This window comes from Oncorhynchus mykiss, chromosome 16, assembly GCF_057628025.1.
Source record: "Oncorhynchus mykiss isolate SJ-2025 chromosome 16, ASM5762802v1, whole genome shotgun sequence".
In the NCBI taxonomy this organism is placed as follows: Eukaryota; Metazoa; Chordata; class Actinopteri; order Salmoniformes; family Salmonidae; genus Oncorhynchus; species Oncorhynchus mykiss.
Window position 1 is genome coordinate 59,978,161 of NC_143037.1, and position 15,088 is coordinate 59,993,248.

At 44.0% G+C, this 15,088-nt stretch overlaps 1 protein-coding gene across 3 annotated transcripts in view; it reads left to right on the forward strand.

Annotated features, from left to right (window-relative positions):
• Positions 1-7,980: 7,980 nt before the first annotated feature.
• Positions 7,981-15,088, forward strand: part of LOC110492389 (cadherin-4) — a 571,662-nt gene continuing 564,554 nt past the window's right edge. For 2 of the 3 annotated variants that reach the window (XM_021566660.3, XM_090203554.1), the window contains exons 1-2: positions 7,981-8,384; positions 10,446-10,557. In XM_021566660.3, the coding sequence (XP_021422335.3) occupies positions 8,328-8,384; positions 10,446-10,557 (169 nt within the window). In that variant the 5' untranslated portion in view covers positions 7,981-8,327. The remainder of the gene's footprint in view (positions 8,385-10,445; positions 10,558-15,088) is intronic. The other variant, XM_090203553.1, reaches the window with a different exon arrangement.

The window sequence follows — 15,088 nt, forward strand, 5'->3', positions numbered from 1 at the left end:
ACAAGGTGAAGCTTTTCTCTGTCTTATTGTGTCAAGGTCCTGAGTCTAAAGATATGTAAATCTATGGATCCAGCACAGCATGACTAAAGCTTTCTCTGTGCAGTCAGTGTATACTGTAGCTATGTGGGTGGCACACACATGAGCGTACACACACACACACATTCACAAATGCTCACAAACACATACAAACATATACATACTCAAACACACGCATGCACACACACACACACAAAAAAACACATAGTTTATTACTTTACCCAGATAATGACTGATGGACATAGCAGAGGAATGTGTGTGTCTATCCCTGGTCCCTGTTTGAACAGCTAAGACACTCGCAAAGAAGCTTTAATGCTTGCAGCCTGCACTGCCATGCACACACACTAGAGATGCAATGGAGTGGCTATGTACTGTAGGCACTAGCACTGTGTTTACAATAAGGAAATCAACTTTACAAAAAACCAAACATACCCGTACTGGGCTGCCCCATTTCTACCCAAGGGTGAAATTGCCTTTTCATGAATTCCATTATACTTAGTCTTTGAAAAATTGGTTTTATCATCTGCGGAAATAATTTTTCTTACAAAGTGTGTTTTGATGATCTGTTGTTTGATGAAGTGTCTTGGCCCCAGAATCTAAGACGCTGGAAAACTGCTTCATTTTTGGGGTTTAATTTCCACGCTCTGCGGACGATGATGAATGAAGGATCCTCTAGTTGAGTGGCATCGTTCAGGGACACCTGAGCATACAGCCGTGGAGCCTGCAGCCGTGGAGCCTGCAGTCTAGTTTCAAGTTTTAATGTAACGTGCACAAGTCCAGTGAAGTGCCTTTCTTGCAAGCTCCAAACCCAACAATGCAGTAATCAATATAAATGTAATACTAAGAATAACATAAAGTAGAACAAACACACACAAGAAATAAAAATAAGAAATAAGAAGAACATGAGAAAGTAAGTAAGCATACGAGATACAGGGTCAGCTTCAGTACCATATTTACAATGTGCAGGGATACTGGATCACTAGAAGTAGATATGTACTGTATAGGGGTAAGGTGACTAGGCATCAGGATATATGATAAACAGAGTAGCAGCAGAGTAAATTATGATTTCATGCGAGTAGGTGTGCGTTTGTGTAGAGTCAGCATAAATGTGTGTGCATGTTATGTGTGTGTTGGCGTGTCAGTGTGCCTGAGAGTGTAGAGTCCTGTGAGTATGCATAGAGACAGTGCAAAAATACAAAATACAAGGTTCAACGCAGATAGTCTGTGTAGCCATTCTGTTAGCTATTTAGCAGTCTTATGACTTGGGGATAGAATTTGTTCAGAATCCTGTTGGTGTCAAGACTTGCACCGGTACCGCTTGCCATGGGAAGCAGAGAGAACAGTCTATGGCTTGGGTGGCTGGAGTCTTAAGGATTTCCTGAAGCCGGTGTAATGTGAGAGCTGTACTGACTGACTAGACCTCTGGGATGATCCCTTAACAAGGAGCTCTTCCTCATTCCGAGGGGCTTCAAGAAAGTGGTTGTTTCTGTGAATTCGTTTTTAAGTGGTTGTGAAATATACTGTGGGTAATTGCTAAATTGTTCAGAGAGACCAACCTTAATGTGAAGTTATTGATTTTTGTACTTTTTATTTGATTTCAGAGAGCAAAATGAATACGGTATCTTTTATCCATTCAAAAAGCTTGTCTACAAGTTGTATAGATTATTCATGAAGAGTGCAAAACATTGTCATGTCTAATTTTTGATTAATTGAAAATGAAACCTTTTTCAAAGTATCTCTCTTTTTCAAACAAGCATTGCAGAGCTGGTTACAATTCTAATGTCATACCCCTGAGAAATACACATACAGTATTCAGACCCCTTGACTTTTTCCACATTTTGTTACATTACAGCCTTATTCTAAAATGGAATCAATTGGTTTTTTTCCTCAAATATATAAGAAAAAAAACCAGGAAAAATCACATTTGCGTAACTATTCAGACCCTTTACTCAGTACTTTGTAGAAGCACCTTAGGCAGCGATTACAGCCTAGAATCTTCTTGGGTATGATGCTACATTCTCCTCTGCAGATCCTCTCAAGCTCTGTCAGGTTGGATGGGGATCGTCACTGCACAGATATGTTCAGGTCTCTCCAGAGATGTTTGATCGGGTTCAAGTCGGGGTTCTGGCTAGGCCACTCAAGGACATTCAGAGACTCGCCCCGAAGCCACTTCTGCATGGTCTTCGCTGTGTGCTTAGGGTCATTGTCCTGTTGGAAGGTGATCCTTCGCCCAAGTCTGAGGTACTTTGCTCCATTAATCTTTCCATCAATCCCAACTAGTCTCCCAGTCCATGCCGCTGAAAAACATCCCATCAGCATAATGCTGCCACCACTATGCTTCACCGTAGGAATAGTGCCAGGTTTCCTCCAGACGTGACACTTGGCATTCATTCATATAGGTCTCGTTTTACTGTGGATATAGATACTTTTGTACCTGTTTCCTCCAACATCTTCACAAGGTCCTTTGCTGTTGCTCTGGGATTGATTTGCACTTTTCGCACCAAAGTACGTTCATCTCTAGGAGACATAATGCGTCTCCTTCCTGAGCGGTATGACGGCTGCGTGGTCCTATGGTGTTTATACTTGCGTACTATTGTTTGTACAGATGAACGTGGTACCTTCAGGCGTTTGGAAATTGCTCCCAAGGATGAACCAGACTTGTGGAGGTCTACAATGTTTTTTCTGAGGTATTGGCTGATTTCTGTTGATTTTCCCTTCATGTCAAGCAAAGAGGCACCGAGTTTGAAGGTAGGCCTTGACATATATCCACAGGTTCACCTCCAATTGACTCAAATGATGTCAATTAGCCTATCAGAGGCTTCTAAAGCCATGACATCATTTTCTGGAGTTTTCCAAGCTGTTTAATTAAAGGCACAGTCAACTTAGTGTATGTAAACTTCTGACCAACTGGAAATGTGATACAGTGAAATAATCTGTCCGTAAACAATTGTTGGAAAAATGACTTGTGTTATGCACAAAGTAGATGTCCTAACCGACTTGCCAAAACTATAGTTTGTTAACAAGAAATGTGTGGAGTGGTTGAAAAACAAGTTTTAATGACTCCAACCTAAGTGTATGTAAACTTCCGACTTCAACGGTATCTATCTGTTTATCAATCAATCAATAATTAATTGTGTGTGTGTTTGTGTGCATGTGCGTTCATGTCAATTCTATGTATGCGCATGTCTGTGTATGTGTTAGCCCCTAAAGTAATGTGCTAAGGTGGATTGGAGGTGAGCAGCGTCTGCTGAATGAGATGCAGCCATATGTTCCTGGGTTTGGATTTCTGGAGGGCATGTGTCGACACTATGAGAAATACTTTGCTGTACTGTCGGTCTACCTATGTGTGTGAGGATTTGTCTTTGAGTTTGTCATTTCAAACAGTTTGCCCGCTGTGCTCTGACCCTCCAGTAGGTCGTGGTATTATGCAGTAAATGTACCATAGCTACAGTACCAGTACCTCACAGGCTGCCATGTTAGGAGTTAAGCCCTGTGCATAGTACACTGCCCTGTGTCTGTTCTCATACTGGTAGCCTGGTATATGAATAAACCATTTGGGCAGAGAGGGTGGTCGTCGGGGGTCAGACAGGAGATCCCTCCCCCTCTCCTGACCCTTGGTAGGCGTCCTGTCGTGGTGTTCCAAGGGGCACAGGCTCTGGTGCCCAGTGCATCAGCATTCTCTAGCTTTGTAACAAACATAAAAAGTCTGAATCTTTTAAAGGGGGACAGAGACTCTTTCACTGGGAATGGTTTAATAATTTTGTATGGCCTTAAACTAATCTATTGCTAGCACCCAGATGGTATTTTTACCAAGGCTCCGATAATTAAATGGAGGAATTTACTCACCGTCCCACGCTGAATGACAGAGTATCCCATGTACTACATCACATCTGAAGAAGGGATAGAGTCAGGTCCTAGAGTCCACAAGTCTGGAAAACAGACCCCAAAAACCTTAAAGGTCAAATCAAATAGGATATGCAATCAAATAGCCTTTTTGAGTGCATGTGTGTGTGTGTGCGCTTCTACATTTGTGCATTAATGCATGTGTGTGAGTATGTGTTTGATTGTAATGTAAGGGAAAAACACCCTCCCCTGAATGAGTGAAATAACGCTCCATGCCAGAGCCTCCTATTAGTATAACTAGAGTGCTGGAGGCCAGATGGAAGTCACTCCTCAGTAAAAGGCACATGACAGGCCGGTTGGAGTTTGTCAAAAGGCACCTAAAGACTCCCAGACCATGTGAAACAAGTATCTCTTGTCTGATGAAACCAAGATTGAACTTTTTGGCCTGAATGCCAAGTTTCACATCTGTAGGAAGCCTGGCACCATCCCTATGTAACAGTATAACTTTAGTCCGTCCCCTCGCCCCTACCCGGGCTCGAACCAGGGACCCTCTGCACACATCAACAACAGTCACCCACGAAGCATCGTTACCCATCGCTCCACAAAAGCCACGGCCCTTGCAGAGCAAGGGAAACCACTACTTCAAGGTCTCAAAGCAAGTGACGTCACCGATTGAAACGCTATTAGCGCGCACCACCGCTAACTAGCTAGCCATTTGACATTGGTTACACCTACGGTGAAGCATGGTGGTGGCAGCATCATGCTGTGGGGATGTTTTTCAGTGGCAGGGACTGTGAGATCGAAGGAAAGATGAACGGAGGAAGTACAGAACAACAGGACAACGACCCTAAGAACACAGCCAAGACAACACAGGAGTGGCTTCGGGACAAGTGTCTCTGAATGTCCTTGAGTGGCCCAGCCAGAGCCCAGACTTGAAACCGATCAAACATCTCTGGAGAGACCTGAAAAAAAATGTGCAGTGACGCTCTCCTTCCAACCTGACAGAGCTTGAAGAGGATCTGCAGAGAAGATTGGGAGAGACTCCCCAAATACAGGTGTGCCATGCTTGTAGCGTCATACCGAAGACATGGACCCAGTTAATTTTACAACTCCATAAACCAACCCAAAAGGAGAATTTGTATCATTATTTTTACTTTTTGTTTTATAATAGCTTTGTATTTTTTTTGTTCTATTTGATTATATTACTCATTGTATATCATGCCTGCTTAAAGTCTGGTTTTGGGGTGGGGCTCTGTTAGAGCATGGTGGGGTTGGGGTGGGTTTGATTTGGTAGGGGATCCGTATGTTCTGCCCTCTACCTGATCTGTAGAATCATTTAAAAAAAAAAAGTTTTTTAAATATATATATATATATATATATATATATATATATATATATGGTTCCGCAATGGGGACAGGCGAAGAACCATTTTGGAACCCTTTTTTTTGATGAGTGTATGTCTGTGTATGTCTGTGTGTGTCTGTGTATGTCTGTGTGTGAGGGTGTATGTCTGTGTATGTCTGTGTGTGTCTGTGTATGTCTGTGTATGTCTGTGTGTTTCTCTGTATGTCTGTGTGTGTCTGTGTATGTCTGTGTATGTCTGTGTGTGTCTCTGTATGTCTGTGTGTGTCTGTGTGTGTCTGTGTATGTCTGTGTGTGTCTGTGTGTGTCTGTGTATGTCTGTGTGTGTCTGTGTATGTCTGTGTGTATGTCTGTGTGTGTCTGTGTATGTCTGTGTATGTCTGTGTGTGTCTGTGTGTGAGGGTGTATGTCTGTGTATGTCTGTGTGTGTCTGTGTGTGTCTGTGTGTGTGTATGTCTGTGTGTGAGGGTCTATTTGCAAACATGTAGTAAAGGAAGTCTGACAGTTAAGACAGATTTTTATGACACGTCACTATACAACTTAAACAAGTCCCATAACGCTAAGAAAAATATGATTACAAAACGACAGCACAATGTCACACTCTTACCAACCCACATTCATCTCCCATGTAGACCTTTTAATGCTTTCTGGTTACACAATACTCTCTCAACTTCATGAGGTCAAGTTTTATATTGTCTCAGTATGATTGGGCGCCATGTCCTTTCCCTGACGCTAAGGTTATCCAGCTGCATTTGTTTCTACTGTGGGAAATCGAACAATGGCGTACCCTGTTACCCCATGCCTGAAATATCCCTACTCTCTCCCTGTGTTTGTTCCAGAGCTGTCCACTAGTCTCTGAATCCATCATCGTCTGAGCACTGCGCCTGCTGGGTCAAGCCCAGGCAGTGACACAGGATACTGGAATAGATGGGATCATATCCTGATTCCCTTTTCTCCTCCGGAGGGATCCACCTTTCCATGGAAGTGCCACTGTGTTGACTTGTTCGCTCTCCCTATTAACAGATACTGTGGAGGGAGTCAGTGGAGAACTACAGCAGTAGCTAATGGCAGAATTTAAGAGTGAGTGAGAGAAACAGAAAGAGAGAAAAATTTGGCAGCACAGTAGTTTTTTTTAATCAGAAATCTACCTGTTGTAAAAGCCTACTTTTTCACATGATCTTTTTTGTTGTCTCTTGTTTTTGGCTGTAATTTGCATTAATGGGCTCCAAGCTGAGTGGAGAGAGAGACGCAAGGGGGGTACAGAATTGCTGCCTAATCAGTCAATTCCAGCTAGGTGTTTGTGTGAGTGTGTGTATGTGCGTGTGTGTGTGGGTGTATGTGTGTGTGTGGGGGACATGTCTAGCATCCCAATGGCGGCCTGGGTAATGAATGCATCATTACTATGAGTAAAGCTGGGGCGACTTGGCCCCTGAGAAAGTGCTTACTGAGGTCTGAGCGCAATGCCACCTGTCTCCACTACTCTGTCATTCTGCCATTAGTCCCAGGCTGTCTCCATGTTTACCAGGAGATTACTGGAGTGTTTTGAATAATATGTGACATAATAAACCACCCCAGCCGTGATCAGTAAAGTAGGGAGTTAAGCAGGTAACACGGAACCGAAACCGGCTGCGCGCGTGCGCCATCGTGTGCTATCGTGCATAAATGTATTTTGCCCCCCCACACCAAACGCGATCTCGACACGCAGGTTAAAATATCAAAACAAACTCTGAACCAATTACATGAATTTGGGGACAGGTTAAACATGTATGGCAATTTAGCTCGTAATATTAGCTTGCACCTGCTAGCTAACGTTAATTTCTCCTATTTAGCTAGCTTGCTGTTGCTAGCTCATTTGTCCTGGGATATAAAAATGTAGTTGTTATTTTACCTGAAATGCACAAGGACCTCTACTCAGACAATTAATCCACACATAAAACGGCCAACCGAATCGTTTCTAGTCACCTCTGCTCCTTCCAGGCTTTTTCATCTTTAACTTATATGGTGATCGCTTTTTCATCATTTAACTTATATGGTGTCGCAGCACGAGCAGTGTGGGTGCAATAATTGAATAACAAGGATTTCTACATTTATTTTGCAACATGCTGACCAGACCTGACATGTCCCGTGCATCGCAAATTAAATGTAGAAATCCATGTTACTCAATGATTGCACCCACACTGCTAGCATGCGCCAACGAGCGTCTGCTTGTCGTGATCGGGTTTGGTGTGGGGGGGCAAAATAAATGTATGCACGACAGCGCACGAGCGCAGCCGGTTTGTGTTCCGTATAAGCATTTTATGGTAAATGCCACGTTAGGAGAATGTTAGGAGAATGTTGAGAACACCAATACACACGGACAGTAGTGGACACAGTGCATATGATATCTGTAACATTACCATTTCAATGAATATGGTTGACTGTGATGGTTTGTTAGTCTCAACATTTTATATTATTACCGCAATTACCTATTTATTACATATCACACACACACACACACGATGCAAGTGGAGAATTGCGATAGTATAGCATTGGAATAATAAATATTAATAGCTTACCTCACCCTTTACAGACGGAAAAACTATTTTCACGCCACTTCGCTACCGAAGTGACTTTCAGGTTCGAATTTACGCAGCAGGTTAGGAAACCGAGGAAAAGGGTTAAGAAATTTGTTAGGGTTAGTGAACAAATCACTCGTGTGTCCCCTTTACGGTAATTAGGGGAAACTCTCATCCAACGTTAGGGCAATAGCGGAAGCCAGAGAATCAGGTAGCTTGATTTAACTACCACTCCACTGTGTGTCTTTAAGTTGGATTCTCCGGCGCCGGGCGAGAGGAGGGGTTGGAGTGACGCTGGCTTCGATGCCTTTGCTCTTTGGTGCTGAGCTGAGCAACGCTCTTCACCTGCAGATGAGAGAGCGAGGGAAGTAGGGACGGGCTTTCTACTTCTGAAGAGCTTACCACTGGAAGTGCGGAGCACAGGGGGAACAAACCAGCTATCACACCGCGGGGAAATTATACAATTACCAGAGAAGAAATACGAGCCTTTTAGCCTTTTCCAGCTCAAGCAGCCTCCGCTTGCTTGCAACGATGAAAACTGTCTCCATTCTCATGCTGACAGCAGCCTTACAACTGGCCACGTTTTGGGTGAGATTTCCCATTTTACTATAACATTATGGAAGTGTTTCGTTCCTATGCTGCTCACAGTGTTACAGAGCGTACATTTTTAGAGACAGTTAAAATGTTTTGGGTTGATCCTGAACTTGTTTATTCTATTTCGACTGACTTGTTCTCCAACACAAGTGCTTTCTTTTCGAAGCGCAACGTCAGCCTTTATATTTAATATTATTCCCCAACAAGATCTGCCATTGAATGAGAACTGTCTTTCGTTTTCTCACACAACACTCAACCTGGTCTCAAAGCATTTCGTATTAGCCTAACACAAATAATGTATAGCGTAAAGCGTAGGCTGGAGGAAATGATTTATTAATATTCTCACCGCCGCTTTACCCCTCAATCAAATTCTGACTGAATTGATGCCGTGCACTAGATACCCGTACATGGGCAATGTATTATCTTGTTACTTTCCTTGATTTTCGTTGAGCGAGTGATAATGGTGCGAAATGCTGTCTTTTTTTATGTCCTTATTTTAACGGAGCTGTTAGTCTAACGTTAACGCGAAACCTCACAAATGCCACTCGCTAATGCAACTAGTTAGCTACGTAGGCTATTAGGAATATTCAGCTTTTGTTTTAAGGAATTTCCTATCCTTAACTCGTTTGTTATATGAGCCAACTTTATTGAAACAAATATTTTACTCATGTCCTATGTCCAGCTCCAAATATAGCCTTAAAGTATAAAAAGGCGAATGTTTAATTTGCTATACGTCAATAACTAATTACATTCTCCGCAATCCAGTAAGAGGGACCATTTTGGTGTTCCAAACTTGCTTGGTGTTGCCGGCTTATAGTAGGGCGCAGTCGGGTTTTGTCTTCCCCACACATAACTTGCAGTCTACCTCCTCTAGCCCAGCGGCGTGTTCTAGGGTCGCCTGGATTCCGCATTGTTGGAAAATGATAGATGCATTGGTATTTCCATGGTACGCTTGAATTATCATCGTCATTAGGCTACCAGGAGTGACAGATGTGTGGTATGGATATCACCATAGTACAGCTCTAAAGTTATTTAAATGGGGCTGAAGCTTTCCACTGTAACTAACGTGTATCACACACACTCAACTGGTGTGTTTGTGTCGTCTGTGTGCGTGTGGAGGCAGCATCATTTATCCCACACAATGAGCCCTCATTAAATTCTCTGTGCCCTCTGGCAGTTTGAGTGTCATTCCCAGTTAGTGGAGAGAAAATTCAGATCAGATAAGCTTCCACCTGCTTCCAAGTAGATACCTCCACTGCCCCCTGTAGTGAGGACCCTACCAAACCACGCCTGCTAGTACTTAGTCTACCGGGTCTGCAGGATAAATAAAAACAACTTTCATGTATTGGACAAATGTATGTTGAATTAGTGTTTAATTAATTAAAAGCACATTTAAAATGTGTAACACAAATACTCAGCTGTACATTCAATCCAACTTGCTTTAATGCTGCACTGGAATTTGTCTATAAAGTTGTTAATCAAAACTGATCCCTGATTTGGATTGAATAGGGCTCAGAGTCCCAGTATATAGGCAGACCCCTTGATGGTGGCAGAGGGAGATCTGGAGCAGGGTGGATCAGCTCTGCAGCCACCAAGGGAATACCTTTGTTGTGGTAATTAGGTGTGTGTGTGTGTGTGCGTGTGTGTGTGTGTGCGCGCGCATCCATGTCGGCCACACACTCCAAATCCCTTGAGTGCCCATATCTGTTATGTCTGCTCCCCCTGTCCTATTCCCAGACTGGAATGAGCAATGGGGAGAGTGTTAGGTCAAACAAGCCTCGTTCTCTCCTGATTATTTGAAAAGTATTATGTTGTCTTGATATTCACTGCCATACAACTGTGTATTTATTTCACCTGAATGCCCCGGCAGCAAATAGATCACATTCACAAGCCCAGTGGTGGAAGGGGAGCCATGGTAATCTCTCTCTCTCCTGTATAGCTGCTGCCAAGGCATAAGCACTTTCCTTCAACTTCCAGGGTCAGAGACGCAACTGAATCAATGGATTCCATGTTTCTAGATGTCTCACCAACAATGTATTCTCTTTTCTCTCCCAGGGGACTAATGGAAAGCTGGCGTCCAAAGCCCCCTGCAGACCTGGCTTCTCACAAAGCTTTTACTCTGTGCTTATTTCAAGGGATGTACTGCAAGGCCGGAGCATACTTCAAGGTAAGTTCTTTAACTTTTCACTTCTCTCTTTCAGCGGAGAGAGCGGAAGGCGAGCGCACGAGCTGCTCCCCGCTTTAATGACAGTGAAACGAAATCTGGATAATGGCGTTTGCTTCGTTTCTTGTGGTGCCTCGTGAGTTCGACTCACTTTCCGAGACAGAGCATGCCTCACTCCATCAAGGCTTGCAGTGGTGGAGTGTGTGTACAGATGTGCAGGGATTTTAATAGCTTTTTATTTGAGGTTGATTACGTTGTTACACACATTATTACATTATTTCAACATTTTATAAAAATACATTCACATGCATTGCACGCATATGGGCACACACATGCGCATACGCACACCCACACGCCCACACACAAACACACACACATACACACACAGGATCCGTTGCAGAAGGCTATAGTGTGCTTTGTGGAGATGTTCTTTTCTGGAGCTGCAGGGTCAGTGTATGTCAGTGTATCACTTTTGCAATGCTGGGCTCAACACTGCTTTAGCAAATGAAAACATCTTTAATCTTCTCTTGTTCTTCTCTGGTTGTCTGTCAATGAATTGAAACAAATATCACTTTTTCACTGCTGTAGTGTTTACTTTTGAACATTCAAACACAATACCCCCCTATAGCTCACTGTTGTGAGGACATTTAATGCAGATGATCACGTTGGTGATGTGCATTATCCACCATCACCTTCTCCACCATCACCACCACCATCAGCACCACCCCCATCATCACCACCATCAGCACCACCACCTCCAACACTATCACCATCACCACCACCTTCAACACCACCATCATCATCACCTCCAACACCACCATCATCACCAATACCACCACTACCACCACCCTCACCACCATGTTTGTCTTGACTTTTAGCCATTTTAGCAATTACTCTGTGAATCAACTTAGTTTGAATAGCCGATAGTGCAGGAAATCGAATCGACATCCTGTGTCTAATCTCGCAGGGCTCCTGCCAATATAGGCTAATTAGAATCTTCTATTGATCCCAATGGTTTTACCTCGTAGCACCACTAAGCTGCATTGTTGTGCTGGGGGCCACACAATAGCTCTTTTGTGGGTCAGTCTGCTGTATCTTAGACAGCTGAACTGTTAACTTTTACTCTTAGAGGCCTGTTAGAGTCACAGCTGGATCCAGTCTCTGACATGCACTGTGATACTTCAGACATCATTAAGTAGATATCATCATGCACTGTGATACTTCAGACATCGTTAAGTATATATCATCTTTCACTGTGATAATTTAGACATCATTAAGGAGATATCATCATGCACTGTGATACTTTAGACATCATTAAGGAGATATCATCATGCACTGTGATACTTTAGACATCATTAAGGAGATATCATCTTGCACTGTGATACTTCAGACATCATTAAGTAGATACCATCATGCACCGTGATACTTCAGACATCATTAAGTAGATATCATCTTGCACTGTGATAATTCAGACATCATTAAGTAGATATCATCATGCACCGTGATACTTCAGACATCATTAAGTAGATATCATCATGCACTGTGATACTTCAGACATTAAGTATATATCATCTTGCACTGTGATACTTCAGACATCATTAAGGAGATATCATCATGCACTGTGATACTTCAGACATCATTAAGTAGATATCATCTTGCACTGTGATACTTCAGACATCATTAAGTAGATATCATCATTTTCATGTCAGATGGAATTATACAGATGTGTTTTTCTCATGAGGGAAATATTGTGTCATGATTTATACTGTTCTGTTCTGTGTAGTTTAGTTATCATTCAAGGTATTTGAACATTTTTTTGTCAGAGGAATAACTCTCAATGGTGTTATAACAGTGTTATGTGAGTGTGTTATGGGAGAGAGTCGATGTGTTTGTGTCCATGCATTTATTAAGTGTGGGTATGTGTGTGCTTTAGCTGGTGATCACAGTGGGAGTGAGGTAGATAAGGGGTCTCTGAATTTAGTCTTGTATTGGCTACATAGAGGCCTGGCTGAGTCAGCGAGTGTGAGAGCTGCTTGTGAACACGTTCAGTATGCAGCAGTGAAGTCATCAAGCCAGCAGGGGGTGTCAACACAATCGCAAACAATCACTGAGCCAGCCATCACTGGTACACAGGCCAAACAACTCCAACCTGCCATCACTGGTGCACAGGCCCTACAACTCCAACCTGCCATCACTGGTACACAGGCCAAACAACTCCAACCTGCCATCATTGGTGCACAGGCCCTACAACTCCAACCTGCCATCACTGGTGCACAGGCCCTACAACTCCAACCTGCCATCACTGGTACACAGGCCCCACAACTCCAACCTGCCATCACTGGTACACAGGCCAAACAACTCCAACCTGCAATCACTGGTACACAGGCCCTACAACTCCAACCTGCCATCACTGGTACACAGGCCCTACAACTCCAACCTGTCATCACTGGTACACAGGCCAAACAACTCCAACCTGCCATCACTGGTGCACAGGCCCCACAACTCCAACCTGCCATCACTGGTACACAGGCCAAACAACTCCAACCTGCCATCACTGGTACACAGGCCCTACAACTCCAACCTGTCATCACTGGTACACAAGCCGTACAACTCCAACCTGCCATCACTGGTACACAGGCCAAACAACTCCAACCTGCCATCACTGGTACACAGGCCAAACAACTCCAACCTGCCATCACTGGTACACAGGCCGTACAACTCCAACCTGCCATCACTGGTACACAGGCCAAACAACTCCAACCTGCCACCACTGGTACACAGGCCAAACAACTCCAACCTGCCATCACTGGTACACAGGCCCTACAACTCCAACCTGCCATCACTGGTACACAGGCCGTACAACTCCAACCTGCCATCACTGGTACACAGGCCAAACAACTCCAACCTGCCATCACTGGTACACAGGCCAAACAACTCCAACCTGCCATCACTGGTACACAGGCCGTACAACTCCAACCTGCCATCACTGGTACATATGCCACTCAACTCCAACCTGCCATCACTGGTACACAGGCCAAACAACTCCAACCTGCCATCACTGGTACACAGGCCAAACAACTCCAACCTGCCATCACTGGTACACAGGCCCTACAACTCCAACCTGCCATCACTGGTACACAGGCCAAACAACTCCAACCTGCCATCACTGGTACACAGGCCAAACAACTCCAACCTGCCATCACTGGTACACAGGCCAAACAACTCCAACCTGCCATCACTGGTACACAGGCCAAACAACTCCAACCTGCCATCACTGGTACACAGGCCAAACAACTCCAACCTGCCATCACTGGTACACAGGCCAAACAACTCCAACCTGCCATCACTGGTACACAGGCCAAACAACTCCAACCTGCCATCACTGGTACACAGGCCAAACAACTCCAACCTGCCATCACTGGTACACAGGCCAAACAACTCCAACCTGCCATCACTGGTACACAGGCCAAACAACTCCAACCTGCCATCACTGGTACACAGGCCCTACAACTCCAACCTGCCATCACTGGTACACAGGCAGTTCAACTCCAACCTGTCATCACTGGTACACAGGCCCTACAACTCCAACCTGCCATCACTGGTACACAGGCCAAACAACTCCAACCTGCCATCACTGGTACACAGGCCCTACATCTCCAACCTGCCATCACTGGTACACAGGCCCTACAACTCCAACCTGCCATCACTGGTACACAGGCCGTACAACTCCAACCTGCCATCACTGGTACACAGGCCAAACAACTCCAACCTGCCATCACTGGTACACAGGCCCTACAACTCCAACCTGCCATCACTGGTACACAGGCCAAACAACTCCAACCTGCCATCACTGGTACACAGGCCCTACAACTCCAACCTGCCATATCTGCCAGTTTACACTAGTTAGTAAGTCTGTATGTTACACCTTTCTAAGCTCACATCTGCAAAAGGCAATGAGAAAGAGATATATGAAATCCCAGAAGTATATGTATGCTACAAAGATCAGCCACTTCTAAATCCTGTCTCCATTTTCTCTTGTTTGACAGAGATGTTTAAAATCGGCAGTTAAAATAACCCCAGACTGGTTTTCCCCCACCGAAACAGACATATAATCCATATAAACCCTGGAATCCATTACAGGAGAGCGTAGAGGCAGTTATGGTTTTACTTATCTGACGTTTATGGCTTGTCTGTTCCTCTGTGTTATTTTAAAGGCCCCTGTAGGAGTCACATCGCCGCTTCCTTCAGGTCACAGCTAACGGAGACTAGAGACACACCGTCGTATGGGTGTTTGACCACACAGCTACAGTGGAAACACACACGCACACACACGTGTACACACACACACACACGTGTACACACACACACACACGTATGCACACACATAAATACACACACATCTATATAATATATATATATATATATATATATATATATATATATATATATATATATATATATATATATATATATACACACACCCACACACAGTGTGATTTACAGGGCTCGGCCGGTGGATTTAGCTTTGGTAAGG